Source organism: Canis lupus, chromosome 24 (assembly GCF_048164855.1).
Source record: "Canis lupus baileyi chromosome 24, mCanLup2.hap1, whole genome shotgun sequence".
Classification (NCBI taxonomy): domain Eukaryota; kingdom Metazoa; phylum Chordata; class Mammalia; order Carnivora; family Canidae; genus Canis; species Canis lupus.
This window is the reverse complement of record NC_132861.1, coordinates 46,515,035-46,531,478: the sequence shown is the minus strand read 5'-3', so window position 1 is coordinate 46,531,478 and position 16,444 is coordinate 46,515,035. Positions and strand designations below refer to the sequence as shown.

Genomic DNA, 16,444 nt, shown 5'->3' with positions numbered 1-16,444 from the left:
ACACTGGCTGGCCACACGGTGCCTGGAGTCCATGAAGCTGCGGAACATCTACTGCTGTTCCTGGTCTACGCCCAACTTCAAACTGTTTCTACGAAGTCCCCTCCAGTCAGGGGACTAGTCAGCCCATCACCACCACGAACCTCAAAGACCTCTCCTCCCTTGAACCTCAACGACCTCTCCTGCCTTGCCTGCGGCTCGGCGGCCCCAACAGCCTAGAAGCACGTCTGCGGCTGAATGTCAGGAAAAAAAAAAGCCACACGGATGGGAGCTGAGTGAGAAAGGCACAATTTATTGGTCATGCGGACAGACACACACGGGGACGTGGGGTGCGTACCCATTCTCCTGCACTCACACCTCTGGATTTGGTTTCCTACACTAATTCTGTATGTCAAAAAGCAACACAAAAGAAAAGACTCACCAATCTACTCTCGTAGTAACCAAGGAAGCAGGGCCAAGAGCCACAGAGTTTGGAAAGAAATGACTGCATTGTTCTGACAGCCGGAACCGAGAGGCTCACCTCCCTGGCAGCCAGGCAGCACAGCTTGGCTTTCAGGAGCGACAGCAGAGACCCTTCTATGAGCACGATGAGATAAGTGTTGGGGGGCTTCGGCTCAAACCATGGCCTGGTGCTGGCTGCCCAGCTCGAGGACGGCCTGGGCTTCTCTAGCACAAGCTGAAGCCGGATCTCTCTACTGGACTAGGTATTGATTTTCCCTCTCCTTTCGACTCAAGAACTGAGATGTGGAGAGATCCCCTCTCTCTGCAGCAGCTCTGCTGGAGCCCCCGGGCTTTAGCTAAAGCAGTGGCATCCCTGAAGCCAGGCGAGGCCAGGTTTGTTGTACCCTAAATTAACCACTTACTCTTCATCTCCCTAAAGCTCAAGCCCTGTCTCACTCCAGGAAGGCACCGGCCTTAATTTTTAATGCTTTGTCCAAACTGCTCAGAACACACTGTCCTGAACCGGGCGTCTGGAATGTGGTTGTGTTTGGCTGAAAAAGACTCAACTCATGTTTGTGGAGCACTTAGCACAGTACCTGGCATGTGGTGAGTGCTCTATACATGTAGCAATTATTATTATTAATAATATTATTATTATTATTTTATATCTCCACCTACAAATCAGCGCTTTAGTTCCTTTCTTCAAAATGATGACCGGAACAAGGCTCATGGGTTCCAAGTACCAAGATCATGCTGGGGTCCCAGGTACACTTTCCCTTCTACCCTTAGCACTTGGTGCCAAGTTTGGCAGCCAGAGCACTCTGCTGACCACACAGAAGCTAGGCCCTCTCCTGAAAAGTAGGAAGCCCTGCATAGGAAGCTAGGTAGGAGGAGCCAACAGGGGGTCCTGGGAGAAGGTCCGAGTGGCTTCACGCTGTTCCTCGGGGCTCCTGTCTTGCTGCCAGCTCGCCAGGGGCTTTACTGTGGGACAAGAACAGAACAGCGTCAGTGCTAAAGTCTCTAGCAGGCCAGATTAAACTAAAGGTGCCCTCGTCCCTACACACAGTGGGCTAGGGCAAGCTTCCTTTAACACGGTGCAGGAGAGCCAACGCACTGCTTAAGCACGTACTTAGATATCTAAGCAATATATGTGCACGTACATTATATGCATATGTGGCAATTACAGGATATGGAAGAAACAGTATGCAGTATAAATTATAACAGTAATGATATATAATAAAATTTAATCCTCCCTATAAACCTATGAGGCAGATTCCATCAGTAGCTCCCTCTTTACAGATGAGTAAACTGAGGCTCAAGGCACAGAGCCAGGAAGTGCGAGAGCTAGGATTCAGACCCAAGACAGTGTGGCTCCCCAGGAAGTTCTTTACTACTACTAGTTTTGCTCGAAAAGAAATCCATTTTATAGGAAGGAAGGGGACGGCAGTGTGTCTGAAGTCTCTAAAACATTGGGAAGAGGGACGCCTGGATGGCTCAGAGGCTGGGCGCCTGCCTTCAGATCGGGGTGTGATCCTGGAGACCCAGGATCGAGTCCCACATCGGGCTCCCTATGTGGAGCCTGCTTCTCCGTCTGCCTAAGTCTCTGCCTCTCTCTCTCTCTGTGTCTCTCATGAGTGAATAAATAAAATCTTAAAAATAAATAACTAAATAAAATATTGGGAAGATTTTAAGTACTAACACTAAGGATGGTGATAAAGAAATGTAAATGATCTAGGTTTTTTTTTTTTTTTTTTAGTTACGGCACCTGAGTTCCTATAGGGCTGACCCAGGAAGGCTCAGAGAATTTATCCCCAGAACCTCATTTAATGCTTTCGGTGTAGGAACAGAGCCTTCCGGGACAGACAGGACTGGGTTCAAATCCTGCGATCTGAATGGGGGCCTGGGTGTTGTATCACACGCACTTGCCCCTAGTGCACCCCTGAGCCAACGGGGGTCTCACCCGCACACACACACTTGCCCCCAGCGGACCCCCGGGCCAGTGGGGGTCTCCTGCTCACTCGCACACACACGCACTTGCCCCCAGTGGACTCCAGAGCCAGCAGGGGTCTCCCATGCACACACGCACTTGCCCCCAGGGCACCCCCGAGCTAGCGGAGGCGGGGGTCCTCTCCCGCACACACGCACTTGCCCCTGGGGCACCCCTGAGCCAGCAGGGGTCTACTGTGCACACACTCACTTGCACCCGGGGCACCCTCAGCCAGCGGGGGGGTCTCCCGCGCACACACGCACTTGCCCCCAGAGCCAGCGGGGGTCTCAGGCCCTGGGGCGGGGGCTCCCCTGCACACGCCGGGCCCCAGCGCACCTGCATGGACGCGCGGCCGAGCGGCGCGTCCTCAGCCCGCAGCTTGCCGTGGTGGGGCAGCTCGGCGTTCTCCCGGTAGTCGCGGCCCTTGGAGTGCTGCAGGTGCAGGACGGCCGGGCTCTTGACCGGGAGCGGCGGCCGCTGCGCCGGCGGGGGCGGGGGCTGCTGGCTCAGTTCCGACCTGGAGGGCTTGATGGGCCTCTTGGCGGGCACCTGGGCCTGGAGGCCCGCGGCGGCCTTGGCCTTCCCCTGGCTCTTGTCCGCGGCCGCCGGCCGGCCCTCGGCGGAGGACGAGCAGGTGTAGGAGCGCAGCCGGGGCGTGGGGCTCAGGAAGGGCGCGGCCGCCGCCGCCTTGCCTGTCCCCTTGGTGCCCTCGGCCTCCTGGGCTTTGGGGAGCAGGATGCCGGGCGACAAGATTCCTGGGTCCGGGCAGGGCGGGGGATCCTTCCTCAGCATTTTGGGCGATTCCTGCTCTTTCCTGGGCAGCAGCTTAGGGAAAGAGCTCACAGAGCCATACAGCGGGTTCTCAAACATCTCGGGCTTGGTGAGCTGCACGTCCTCCTGGGGGGAAGATTCTGGGGTGCTCTTGCCCAGGTCGCAGGGCCTGGAGGGTGGCAGAGAGGGGAGACAGAGAAAAATTGCATTTGACAAGTGGTTGCTTCCTCCTGATGAGGTGATCAAAAGGTGCCAGACAGGTGGTGACTGCCCATCTTTGTGACTGTACTGAGCACCATCCAACTGTTCCCTTTAAAATAGTTCATTTGAAAAAAAAAAAAAAAAAGTTCATTTGGGGATCCCTGGATGGCTCAGTGGTTTGGCACCTGACTTCAGCCCAGGGTGTGATCCTGGAGACCCGGGATTGAGTCCCACATCGGGTTCCCTGCGTGGAGCCTGCTTCTCCCTCTGCCCCCCTCTCTCTCTCTGTGTCACTCATGAATAAATAAAATCTTAAAAAAAAAAAATCTAAAATGGTTTATTTGGGGAATGGGCTAGATGGGTGATGGGTATGAAGGAGGGCCCTTGTGAGGAGCCCTGGGTGTTATAGGTAAGTGATGAATCACTAAATTCTACTCCTGTGGGCAGCCTGGATGGCTCAGCGGTTTAACACCTGCCTTTGGCCCAGGGCATGATCCTGGAGGCCTGGGATCGAGTCCCACGTCGGGCTCCCTGCATGGAGCCTGCTTCTCCCTCTGCCTATGTCTCTGCCTCTCTCTCTCTCTGTGTTCTCTTATGAATAAATAAAAATCTTAAAAAAAATTCTACTCCTGAAACCAATATTACATGATACATTAGTAACTAACCAGAATTGAAATAAAAATTTGAAAAAAAGAAAAAGAAACATCTAACAGTGATTTTCCTGGAGTTTCATAGAAAATATTTCCTTCGGGCAGCCTGGGTGGCTCAGCGGTTTAGCGCCGCCTTCAGCCCAGGGCCTGATTCTGGAGACCCGGGATCGAGTCCCACGTTGCGCTCCCTGCATGGAGCCTGCTTCTCCCTCTGCCGGTGTCTCTGCCTCTCTCTCTCTCCCCTCTGTGTTCTCTCATGAATAAATAAATAAAATCCTTAAAAAAAAAAGTAGATATTTAAAAAAAAAGAAAATATTTCTTCACCTTTGTTATGGGACTTACACTTCAATTACACACACACACACACTATTAGAGGAGCCGGTAGTGTGTTGCTCATAGGTTGGTGACCTCACAGGTGAGCTCCCTTCTTGCCCCACACCATGTCCACCGTAAAAGTGTTCACACTGGAGCGCTAGTGAGCAAGGTGGACTTCACAGAAGGTTTCGTAGGAGGGCAAGAAGGAGCTCACTTACACGGCACGCCCGGTATCAAAACCACCTGTTCCGTCCTTGGCAGAGAAGGCTGCCCTCCACGGCCCCTGTCCCTCACAGCCTCTCTGTGTCTCTAGCAAATTCTATCCTGACCCTCGGGAGAACAGAAGCCTGCAGGGGACCAGACCCCCCCTCAGTGACCGCCTGGGCTGTGTGAGGGCTTCAGCTCAAGGAGGACATGTGGGGGCCCCGCAGTGTGTGACGCTGCCCCAGGGACAGGTGGGGGCCTCAAACCAGCCGGTGTCTGCGCTCCCAATTCACAGGTGTTCTCCGCAACCACAGTCCTCCTGGTGAGTGTGCTTTCCTACGTGTCCTCACTCACAGTGGGAGAGAAAACGCGGCCACGCGGGTTGGAGAACCCGAGGGAGCTGGAGGCCTGCGCCCGCACCAGGGCAGAGGCGTGGGGGAGGAGGAAGAGCGGCCTTTGTGGCTCCTGAATTACTCTGACGTGAGGGGGTTTCCTGCTGAGCGAATTATAACCAGGAATGGGAACACGTTTTACTTTCTGGCTGACAGCACAGTCTCCTCGGGGAATGTTCTGGGTTCTGCTTTAGGTAAAAAAAGGGAAGCGGGCTCCTTGGAACCCACTGAAGTGTTGGGCCGGGCCGCCGCTTACTGCGGGAAGGGGCGCTGGCCCACTGCTGCGAGGTGTTGGCCAGCCAAGGCCGAGGGACTCCTTAGGGGACAGGTGTGCGCTCAGGGGACACAGGCGAGATGTCATTGTCGCACAGGTGCCAGCAGGGCGAGAGGACATGAGGGTATGGGGAGGTGAGACTCTGGGACTTGCCAAAGGGGGCCTGACTGTGGACTCGCTTTTCTGCTCATCACTCTTTAGAAAGATCTAGAAGCAGCTGTCTAACCAGAAATGTTAAGGCCTTGAACAAAGACTTTGGAAAGCTGCCCCTCCACCTTAGGCCACCCTCTACACGCCCGCCTGGATCCTCAAAAAGATCTTTGCTATGAATTAGTGCAGGGAAGAAGGTGCAAGAAGGTCCAAGCAACACTGAGTTTCTGAGGAAGAGTCAAATAGTAGAAAAGAAAAATGCATGGCCTGATTCCTGGCAGCCCACTGACTGAGACAGGAGGATTGGGGCAGCACCAGAAAGAGGCCCCTGGTGCACGCATTTTGGGGATTCCAGAACTCCTTCCCTGGGAGAAGCATGGGGAGATGGAGGCAAGTTACCTCTTCTGAGAGGGGACTTCTGTTGCTCCTAGAGAGGGGAAGTCTTGGGGCAGAGGGAGAGACTGGGGAAAACCACAGTCAAAAAAGTCCCTGACCGCAGGTAACAAGAAACCAAGTCCCACAGGAGGCCATGCCTGTGAAACAAGTGCACCAGTATCCAGGGCACAGAGTTCACTAATTCCTCTGGGAAAATAACCCACTGCTCAGATTCCAGAGCCTTCCTTTTTCTCAAGAAGTGCAGCACCACCGAGCAGGGTCTGAGAAGAGCCCCCTTCTTCCCCACACGACTTCAGCCTAGAGACCTGTCCCCGCTTGCCTGGGATTCCAGAGTCTCTGGGACATGGGGCTCTGGCACTGATATGGGGACAGTTGTGGGCAAAGTGAAGTGGCTGATCACGGGCCAAGGTGCAGGGCAGCGGTGGCAGGTGCTGGGTCCGCTCCAGCTGAGCCGGGGGTCCGAGCAGCAGGGAGGGCCGCCCACATGAGTGGGAGGTGCTGGCTCCTCGTCTCTAATCCCCTAATGCATGAGAAGTGAGCTTAGGACCCGATCCTGGGGGGCCACTGGCCGGCGGATGTCCCTGCTCCGAAGCTGTCACCTGAGGAACCAGAGGGGACACGTCCCCACCCAGTGCCACGCTGCATGCCGTGTGCAAGTCGTTCAGCACAAAGATACTCTGACTCTGGGAGGCTGAAAACATTTCACTTAAAGAACCTCCTTGCAGCCTGTGCTTGATTATGGCTCCATCTCCCGGGGCTGCCAAAGAGGCACCTCGGCACCCGCCATATGGTGGCTTTTGTCCTCATTTCCCCAGAGGGAGGAAACTGAGGTGTTTCCTCCTCTCCCGAGCTTCTTATGGAGTGACTGGAGCACAAAAGTACTATCAACAAACTCTGGAAGGCTAGTGGCAGAGAGGACAGGATGGAGCTCGCGGGCAGGCCTCGTCATCCACCCCGCCCTACCACGTCCTCCTCCCCTCCATCCATCTATCCGCTTGTCTTAGACACCAACTCCTCAATCTGGAGGAGACTCCAGCCAGGCCAGGCGTGCAAAGGTCGGGGGTGGAAGGAGGTACGCATGATGTGTGATGACGCTCCCTCCCCTGGCTCCTTGTATGGGATGGACACCACCCCCCGGGGACACACTGACCCCACGGAAGGGAGGAGTCCAGAGCAGCCCCCTGCAGTCACTCGAAAAACAGCCACCAAGGAAAGTCGATGCTCATGGTATTTTGCACCTCTCCAATCCCTGCAAATTGGCACCTGCACTTCCAATTTCCCTGTCACGCTATGCTTGCTGGAAAACTCACAGGGCTCCCCGTCTGGCATTTCCACGGGGCGAACAGGAATGGGTTCACTTGTGAAGTGGCACACGGGAGAGGTGGCTGTGGCTTTGGCTGCCCGGCCGGACCCCCCACCCCAGCTCCATCCTCTTGGCCCGTGCTGCCTGGGCCAGGTCTAGAAGCGAGTCAGCTTTCTCTGGGCTCCTTGCCTTGCCTTTCCCAAAGTTTCTGGGCCAAAGGCCTCCTCCTGCAGACCAGCTGCCCCCCCTTCCCACTCCCCCATAGCTGCTGCACTTTCTGACTGGCCTCCAAAGGAGGGACAGAAGGTTGTGGATGGGAAGGGGAACCTCATGGCTGAAAAGGCAGGGGAACTCAGAGCTGGGGAAGGAGGAAATCCCCACCTGTTCCTTGAGAGATTACCTGAAGGTCCACTAGTTCTAGAAACCTATGTTCCAATGAATGTAGTTGTTACAGGAAGCTGTTTTGGGAGGCAGTATCTTTAACATTTTCTATTTTTTTAAAAAAGTCTTTCAAATGTATACCAATAGGGCAGGACAGGGAGATTCCATAGGTATTTCCTCTAGTGCCTTCTGTGTTCCTGGCCCTGAGGATGAGCCAATGACCAAAGTGGGCACACAACCCCATGCTCATGGAGGCTCGGTTCCAGGCTCGGTTTTCCTGGTGGTGAAAACCCAGGGAAGGGAGAGAACCTGATGAGGAGGACGCTCACCTTGACTCCTGTGTCCTGGGGCAGGGGCCCCGCGTGGCTGTCGAGGATGAAAACTTCTTTGGGGATACGGGTGGCTGGGAGGGTGGTGTCGGGGGGCTCTCTCCCCTTCCGGGCCCCAGGGAGGAGTCCTTGAGCGGCTGGTCATAGCTCCAGGCTGTGGGCTGCTGGTCGGGGGACAGGGACTGCTTCATGTGCCCGAAGGGCACCACCCCCATGTAGTTGGGGTTGATGATTTCAGTGATGTTGGTGCCACTGCATGGAGGGACCCTGGAGGGGAGAGACACCTGAAGTCACATCCCAGGGCTCCCTTCCCTCCTCTAGGACAGCGCCCCATGAGGACAGTGTCCTCTGAGATCTCTTGGGGCCCCTAGGCCCTCTGCTACTCTGTCTTGTTTTGGACAATTGATTGATGTCAGAAGGGAACATGGGCATAAACAAAACAGTCCTGGTCCCCGTTTTCATGGAACCTACATCTGATAGGAGAGAAAGCAAAACAGCAACTAAGAAACACAGTGCTCGCACCGTGCCGAAGTCTGCGAGTAGCAAAGGAGGCAGAGACGGGCCAGCAGGAGGGGTGGGACCAACGGGGCACGGGGTGGCCAGAGAAGGCCTATCCGAGGAGGCAGATAAGGAAGGGAAGGGAGACGGGTGAGGCTGTGCAAAGGCCCTGTGGAAGGGCTTGAGCTGCTTCAGGACCATCTGAAGGCCTGTGCCAAGTGGGGAGGATGGATGAGAGGCTGGCGTGGCCAGGGTGAGTGGGTGCGGGGAGGGCAGGGCTGGGCGGTCAATGAAGGGCTCCATGTGGGATGCGTTGGCTTGCACATCTGTGTGAGGCATCACAATGGAGACGGCCATGCAGGCATTTGGAAAGCTTGAGTGGGAGGCCACAGAAGTCAAGGCTGGAGCCTCAAATGTGGGAGAGTCAGCTGTGGAGGGGATGGCCCGGCTCCGGCTGAGGGGACCCTAGGAGACCCATACACTGTGCTATCCCTCTGAGAGAAGTGCCATCCTTTGTGAGCGAGTGCTCTGATGGGACCCAACTGGTGGAGTTCTGAGCACAGGGGTTCTGACCAGCCCTCCCTGGCTCCCATTTGCTCCGCCAACCTGAGCATATCTTGCCCCCACCTGTCCCTGCCGGTTTAAGAAGCATTAGTTCTAATACTAGCCAAATTCACTAATCCTGATTCCAGAACCAAGCAAACATTTGAGTTAGGATGCACTCAGTGACGGGGTGAGAATGGAAGAACATTTTATGGCGATGAGAGTCAGAAGTTGGAAGTGGGCCAGAGATTGGCTGGAGATGGGGGTTCGGGTGCAAGAGGTAGGCAGGCATGAGGGTGGGGGCTAGCCGGACAGGTGGTCTGGGGGTACCCAGAGAAGGCGAGGAGGCTGGGCTCTGCGACAGTGTGTGGGATTTCGCTTTGGCCAACTGGCACCGCTCTGCTCCCCCCGCCCCAGCAGGCAGGTAAGCCACCTGGCTTGATTCTGGAACTTTGGGACCACATTGGTGAGCCGAGGTGACCTGTGGTTGGGGACTGCTGTTGCCTAGTCAGAGACTGTAATGTCTGCATCATTCCCAGTCCAGGCTTTGCCAAGAGCAACCTGTGTGCGCATTTTCCTTAACGATTTTTCCCTTAAGTAATAGGATGGGGTTTGATGATCACAGAGCCATGCCTGCTGCTGTGTCCACTCCCCAGGAGACACAGGAGCCATTCTCTGCAGCGCCTTCCCCCTGGGCTGAGAGTTCCTACGTCAGGGGCTGCACCTACTTTGCTTTGGTTTCTCTAGAATCTGACACATACCAAGTGAGCAGCCAATGTCAGTGAACTGAACTGCTTTCTTTTCTTTTCTTTTTTTTTTTAAAAGGGAGAGAGAGAGAGAGAGAGAGAGCAGGGAACGAGCGGAAAAAGAGAATCTCAAGTAGACTCCATGCCCAACACAGAGCCTGACAAGGAGCTCCATCTCATGACCTTGAGGTTATGACCTGAGCCAAAATCAAGAGTTGGGCGCTCAATCAACTGAGCTCCTTGGGGCCCCTTGAACTGCTTTTCGACATGGACGCGTCTCCCAGGCCTCACACAGGCATACCCACCTCCCTGGAATGGGCAGCGGGACAGTGCCTCTCCTGGGCCAGAGCTTTCATTCCCTCCCAGCCCTTGGATTCTCTGCACTTCACTCAGCCTCTTCTGGGTCCAGGGTCTGCAAAACCATGCTAGTTTGTGGGGAAGCCCTGGCAACCCCCCTGCTCTACCTGTTGGCAGGTTCCCACTGCTTCATGGGGTCGTGGCTGGTGAGGCTCTTCAGGGACTTGGTCCCGCTGGACTCATCTCGCTCAGTCTTCACAAAGTCTGCAAGGAAAGAGCAGGAAGGAGCATGTGAGGCCCGGTGTCCAGTGTGGGTCAGGATGGCGTAGATTCTGAGGCCTCACACGAGTTCAGTGATTGACTTCTTGTGCCTGCCATGGCTCCAGAGGGAGGACAGTTGGCATGTGTGATCCAGAGTGATTATTTCATGTGACATTTCCAACTTGTTGGTGTCACAAGGGACAGGCAAGTATTTCTTGGCAGATCCGAATAAAACCAGTATAACGAGGCTCCACAAGAGCATTTGACAACAAAGTCAACCTAATTTAAAGGGAGGGGAAAGAATCTTGAGCAGATTCCTCACAGAGCATGGAGCCTGACATGGGGCTTGATCTCATGACAACCATGAGATCATGACCTGACCTGAAACCAAGAGTCAGATGGATGCTTAACCGACTGAGCCACCCAGGCACCCCTGGAGCAGAAAGGTTTTAATGTGATTAACAGGACTGAAGACTACATGTTCATTTCGATCTCATGACCCTGAGATTATGACCTGAATCGAAATCAAGAGTCAGATGCTCAATCAGCTGAGCTCCTTGGGGCCCCTTGAACTGCTTTCCGACATGGACCCGTCTCCCAGGCCTCACACAGGCACACCCACCTTCCCAGAATGGGCAGCGGGACAGCGCCTCTCCTGCGCCAGAGCTTTCATTCCCTCCCAGCCCTTGGATTCTCTGCACTCCACTCAGCCTCTTCTGGGTCCAGGGTCTGCAAAACCTGGACTACATGTAGGAAAGACTACATGTTCACTTCCAAGTTTTACAATTAGGGCAGGATTCTGAGAAAATTAAAGATGGGAGTCTAAATACTTCTTCACGTTCCAGACTTGCAGAGTCTCCTGGCCGTGTTTCAATATTCCCCAGAGGAGTAGTGACAGTCCTGATCTAAGAGATAAGGTGTCTGCAACTGCCTACTGGGAATCAGCAGGGTCTGCTTTGGGGACAGATTGGAGATGACTCCCCAAGGCTGAGGTTTCACTCGGGGTTAGGAAACACCTCTAATAAGCATTGGTCCCCAAGCGTGGCTGCCCTGATGTCATTTCTGAGAACCACGACAAACGTGTCCTCCCAATGGCTAGCAGAAGCAAGCAAGTGTTATTTTGCAGGATACAAAGATCTGAGGTCAGGTTGGGAGAGATGCTGGGGCACTGTGCCAGGGAAGAGAAGACCACAAGATGCTGCTCTTTTGGATGGTGGCTGGGGCTAGGTAGTGAAAAGCCAAAGACATGTGCTAAGAATGAGGATGGGCGGCCTGTTGGTGTATACGGTGTGTGGAAGCAGTCCAGAAGGTACCATGAGGGCAGGGTGTGGATACGTATGTATGTATGTATGTGTGAGCTGCACACCATGTGGCCACGAGGTAGAACTGGGATCACACAGGAAGTTCTGGAAATTCTAAATCTCTACTGCAGCCATGGCTTCAGTGCCTTCGCCTATCCTTTGGAAACAGCTGTTCAGGATGAGGCAGGTTTCTTGTGTCTTGGTCCCTTTGGTGGAAGTGCTAACAGGGAGTGACAAGGCCTAAGGGCCTAATACAAGACAAGAGCAGAGTACCTGGAAAATTCACAAGCTTCACATCCTAACAGATGGAAGGTGACTGGGGTCAGGGAATGGTGATGTGTAACCGTGGACGTCTTGTGGTTCCATAGGGAAGTTCCTGAATCAACCCAGAATTGGGTCAGATTGTCTCTCATCTCCCTTCCCATGGGAGATTTCTGTTCTGAGGCCACAGCATGGAGAACATTCCATGGCCGGGCTGAGAGAAACCTCATCCCTGTTCCTTACCCAGCAGCACTGAGGAGGGAGCCGGGGGTGGGGGTGGTCGTGCCCACTTACCGTAGAGTTTCTCCCTCATCTTGCCTTGGGAGGTCTGTAGTTTAATCTCTCCCCGGAAGTGGCCTGTCATCTCTCCGTGGTGGGTGAGGGGCGTGTAGATGGGGAGCTGGGTTTCTGTGGCCTCTAACCGTAGAGCAATACAGCCCTCGCCTGCGGAGGTGAGGGGGACAACGGTCACGTCAAGAGCCTGCCATTTCACAGGAGAGACGCCGTGCATTCACCCTGGAGGTTTAGCTCCCCCACCCGGAGACTATCCTTGGAAACAAGGTCCAAGGCAGGGATCATCGAATAAACCTTTTGGAACAACTCGGGGGAAACATTTCAAACCGTACAGTGAAATGAACTACATGTGGATTAGTTGATGTAAAAAAAAAAAGAAAAGAAAGAAAGAAAAGAAAAAAGAAAGAAATTAAATCATAGAAAATCCAGCAGAAAAGCAGACTTAACTACTAATCTGATTGCGGGCGGGAATGACAACTTCCCAGGGTTCGAAGCAATGTAAGAAATGACAAAACACACCGACAGCTAAGAGGATATGAAAGCTTAAAACTTCTGCACAGAGGAAGAAAGGAAAACGTGAGAGATTGACAGCTTCACAAAGGGGGTATTTTATCTAAACCCCACGAGGAACCCCTCGGAATCAAATCCCGGCAGATAACTGGGCATGTAACCCAAGCAGATATTTCACACAAAAAAGAAGTTTAACTGGTTGATTTCAATAAATGGAAAGTAGTTCAGCCTTCAGAGCCATCAAAAATGCAAATTAAGGCAGCACTCGGGGACTCTCTCACAGGGAATTAGCACAAAATGGAAGGAAGTAAAAGAACACCCAGTGCCAGCCAAGCATCTGGGGAAACCTGTTCACTTGGACGTGACAAGGTCAACATGGCAGGACAGAGCCTTTACAGCAACCAGCTTGATAACAAGTGTCAAAAGAGAGTCACCAACCTACTTCTACCCTGTGACCCAGCACACATGGGAACTTATCCTAAACAGATGATCTCAAGGAGTAAAAACGTAGCTGAAGGAAAATAAAAAGTGTTCACAAAGAGACCCGTCTCAGCATGACGGTAACACTAATATAAGTAACTGGAGGCCAATCCATGGACTATGAGGAAGCCATCAAAGGCAGCAATCATGAAGGTGGTGTAGGAGGAGGATCCTGGAAAATTTGTATCACCTAACATGTCTCTCACCAGGTGAAGAAAGCAGAATAGAAAATGGTATCCCCCCCAAAAAAAATAAATAAAAAAATAAAAAAAAAAGAAAAAAGAAAATGGTATCCCTGTGACGATTATAAATATAGAAATCTATGTCTGCCTATGTATTATTATTTTTTTTTCTGCCTATGTATTAGAAAGGAAGCATGAAACCAAAATAAAAATGGTTACAGTAGCTGGGAATGAGACTGTGGGTTGGCTTTTTTTCCCTATTATTATGATGATAGGCTGTTTGTATGGATACCAAGACAAAGAAACAGAGGAGGAAGACAGTATTTGAACAAGAAAATGGAACCATCCTTCCTATGTGTCTGTGTCCTACCATCAAAGCTTTAAACATTGTGACTCCACATGCATCCCATCTCTTTGCCCCATCACGAGCGACAGGATCTCCCCGCCACTCCCAGGGCCAGTATAATCCTGTGCCCGGGCTCAGGCTCATAGAAGACCATGTTCTATTCTGGAGCTGGGTGGCCTGGGTTCTGGTCCAAGGTCACATAGTAGCTGGTCACTCCGCTGCCATGTGACCTTAGACAAGTCACCTCATTTCCTCATCTCTGCGAAGAGTGTAGCAGTTGTACCTATATCCCAGGGCTTTTGGCGGAGCCTAAACAGTGGGCAACCGACATACACGGCCACCTCTTGTGTCCACGGCCTCTCTCCCTGACCTGGCTTCCCTGGATCAGCATCAAGCACATTCAGAATCTTTCCACTGAAAACAAACACCCTCCCCGGATGCAGATTCACATTCTTGCCTGTCTCACACAAGGAACTGCTCGATCTGGCTCCTGCCTCCAGCCCCTCTCACCCCGGTGTTCTAGCCACATTGTACGTATCAAGTTCTAGGATGAACCCGACACTGGGCTGAAGCCACTGACTGGCTGAAGGCAGTGTCACAGAAAATGACGTTCTCTCTAGTAGGACAGTTAGTGTCTGTCTGCCCAGTATGAGCCCCGAGCAATGCCAGGCAGACCTGGGTTCAAATTAGGGCTCAGCTAGTTACTCCCGGTGACTTGGACAAGTCCCTTATCCTCTCTGATCCTCAGTTTACTCACCTGCTGATTGGGAGAATAGTATGTGCTTTATAAGATCTTGTCAGGATCAAATAATTCTTGCAAAGCACCTGACATAGAATCTGACACGAGAAAGACTCAATAAATGAGGTGGTGTGGCTGCTGGCTCTTCCTCCCAGAAGCCCACCAGGGCGGGATGGATGATTTACCAGCATCTATCCCCCTGGCAGCCCTGAGAGCGAGAAAGGAGTGGCACGAGAGCAGGAGGGTGGACTTCCCACGATGGCGATGCCATCGCCTGCCTTACATCATAGGCCACCCGCTAAGAACAGGCACAGCACACATGGCACCTGTCCTGGGACCCTTACCATAGGATTCGTCACTGTCGGAAGACTTGATGCTGATCAGGATGTGCTGGTCCAGCAGGTACTCGGGGTCAGAGATGATGGGCTTCAGCTGCAGAGAAGGGCACGGGGTCAGAGCTGCCCGCTGGGGCAGGTGAGGTGGCTTGTCAGCCTAGACGTGGGGCACCCCTGAGAAAACAGGACTGTAGGTGTTCTTAGTAACCAAATCTGAACATCTGCTTTTCCTGTCAGTAGGAGGGAGCCACACATACACCCTACCTGGCACGCAGAGCTAACTTCTTTCCCTGTATCCCCCCGTCACACTGCATCCCAGCCCCCAGGAGAGAGCTTGACCCCAAGTGTGCTCCCCATTGCCTACCTCCCTACCCCTCCCTTGCAGATCCCAGTATCATGGGGGTGGGAGAAGGTGATAGAAAAGTCTAACGGGACCAAGAACCAGGTCAAAATGCACCTCACTCGCCATGCCAGGCCTCTCCCAGCAGGTGGCATTGCAGGTGGCACACAAGGCCTGCCCTCCATCTGGACAGGATCTACCTGCGGAGGAGCCCCCTGGAGTGTCCTGCAGGCTGTTGGAGGGCGGCTCAGATCCTGCTAGCAGCCCTGTCCCCCTCTTCCTGCTGCTGGCCTCCAGCAGCCCTGCTGGTCTGGCTCAGGGCACGTTTGTGTCAGGCTTTGCACGTTGGGAGACCCTGAACCTCACCACTGTAGGGCTGCATCCGTGCAAGTGCAGGGAGGAGCTTTGTGTGTGCAGTAGCTCCTAAGGCTGTTCCTCACACTGACACCAACCCAGAGGGGGCCTAAGAAAGACACCATATGCTGCTCCAGGGTGCCCCCTTCCTTCCCATCCAGATGCTGAAAGACCCCTTGTGCAAGCCTCTGGTGCCATGTTGACCGACCCTATCTCCATTCAGAAAGTTCTAGAACAACAACAACAAAAGTTCCAGAACAAATGACTGGAAATCACAGCAGGTGCTCAAGGGTGCTCTTGGGGTCCAGAGCAGCACCAAATACTCAGTTCACTGACTTGTAGTGATGACTGACTCAAAGTTAGACCCGGGCAGGGCGCTGCAGATGCAGGAACACCCTGCCTTCTCGGGCAGCAGTGGGAGTGGGGTGGTGATCTGAACAGAAAATGTCTGTGAGGGACACGATCACCATGGTGGGAGTAAGGGTAGAGGGATGGGAGCCTATGTCAGGGTGCCTTGGTGGGACTATAGAGGGTACAGAGAGGGTGCCATCAGGTGACAGAGTTGCATGGAAGATTGGGAGCAGGAGTGAAGGCCCCTCAGGTACTGGGGGTGGGGGCAGCACATGCAGCGGGAGAGTGAGGAGGGGGCCTGGGAGCCACGCTGGGGAGCTTGGGCTTGTTTCATGGGAACACCAGGGTTACCATGGTGTCGACCAGATAAAGAGGGGGATGCCAGGATCAGATGGGTATTCTAGGAAGATCCATCAGGCTTCAGGATGCCTCAGCAAGAAGGCAGGTGGGATGGAGACCCCTGGAGGTTAGCGGGGGGCAGAGAGGAGGGACAGTGGCAGGAGGGAATAGCAGGGCTTGGCAGCAGTGAGGACGTGGGTCAGGGGAACCCTAGGGTCTCCTGGACCAGACTAGAGTACATGTGCTATGTGCACTAGGATGCTGGCATGTTTCCCAACTTGACCTGAGGAGGAAACAAGCTGTTTGGTTGCTGTGTGGGCAGCGGGAGAGAAGGAACAGAAGGGTAGGGTGGGCTGGTGAGGCGGGATGTCACCTCGGAGCCCAAAGCCACCAGGATTCAGGTATCTGAAAAGAGCCCCAGGTTGGGGACTTCTGACAGCTACACTGGCCTTGTGGAGCACCCCAGCCAGAAGTGT

General features: G+C 53.6%; 1 protein-coding gene across 1 annotated transcript in view; it reads right to left on the bottom strand.

The window, feature by feature from the left end:
- Positions 1–269: 269 nt before the first annotated feature.
- INPP5D (inositol polyphosphate-5-phosphatase D) overlaps positions 270–16,444 on the bottom strand; it is a 120,389-nt gene continuing 104,214 nt past the window's right edge. The window contains exons 22-27 of the mRNA XM_072796722.1: positions 14,594–14,681; positions 11,993–12,142; positions 10,043–10,139; positions 7,792–8,058; positions 2,762–3,365; positions 270–1,419 (exon numbers count right to left, since the gene is read on the bottom strand). Of these exons, the coding sequence (XP_072652823.1) occupies positions 1,417–1,419; positions 2,762–3,365; positions 7,792–8,058; positions 10,043–10,139; positions 11,993–12,142; positions 14,594–14,681 (1,209 nt within the window). The 3' untranslated portion in view covers positions 270–1,416. The remainder of the gene's footprint in view (positions 1,420–2,761; positions 3,366–7,791; positions 8,059–10,042; positions 10,140–11,992; positions 12,143–14,593; positions 14,682–16,444) is intronic.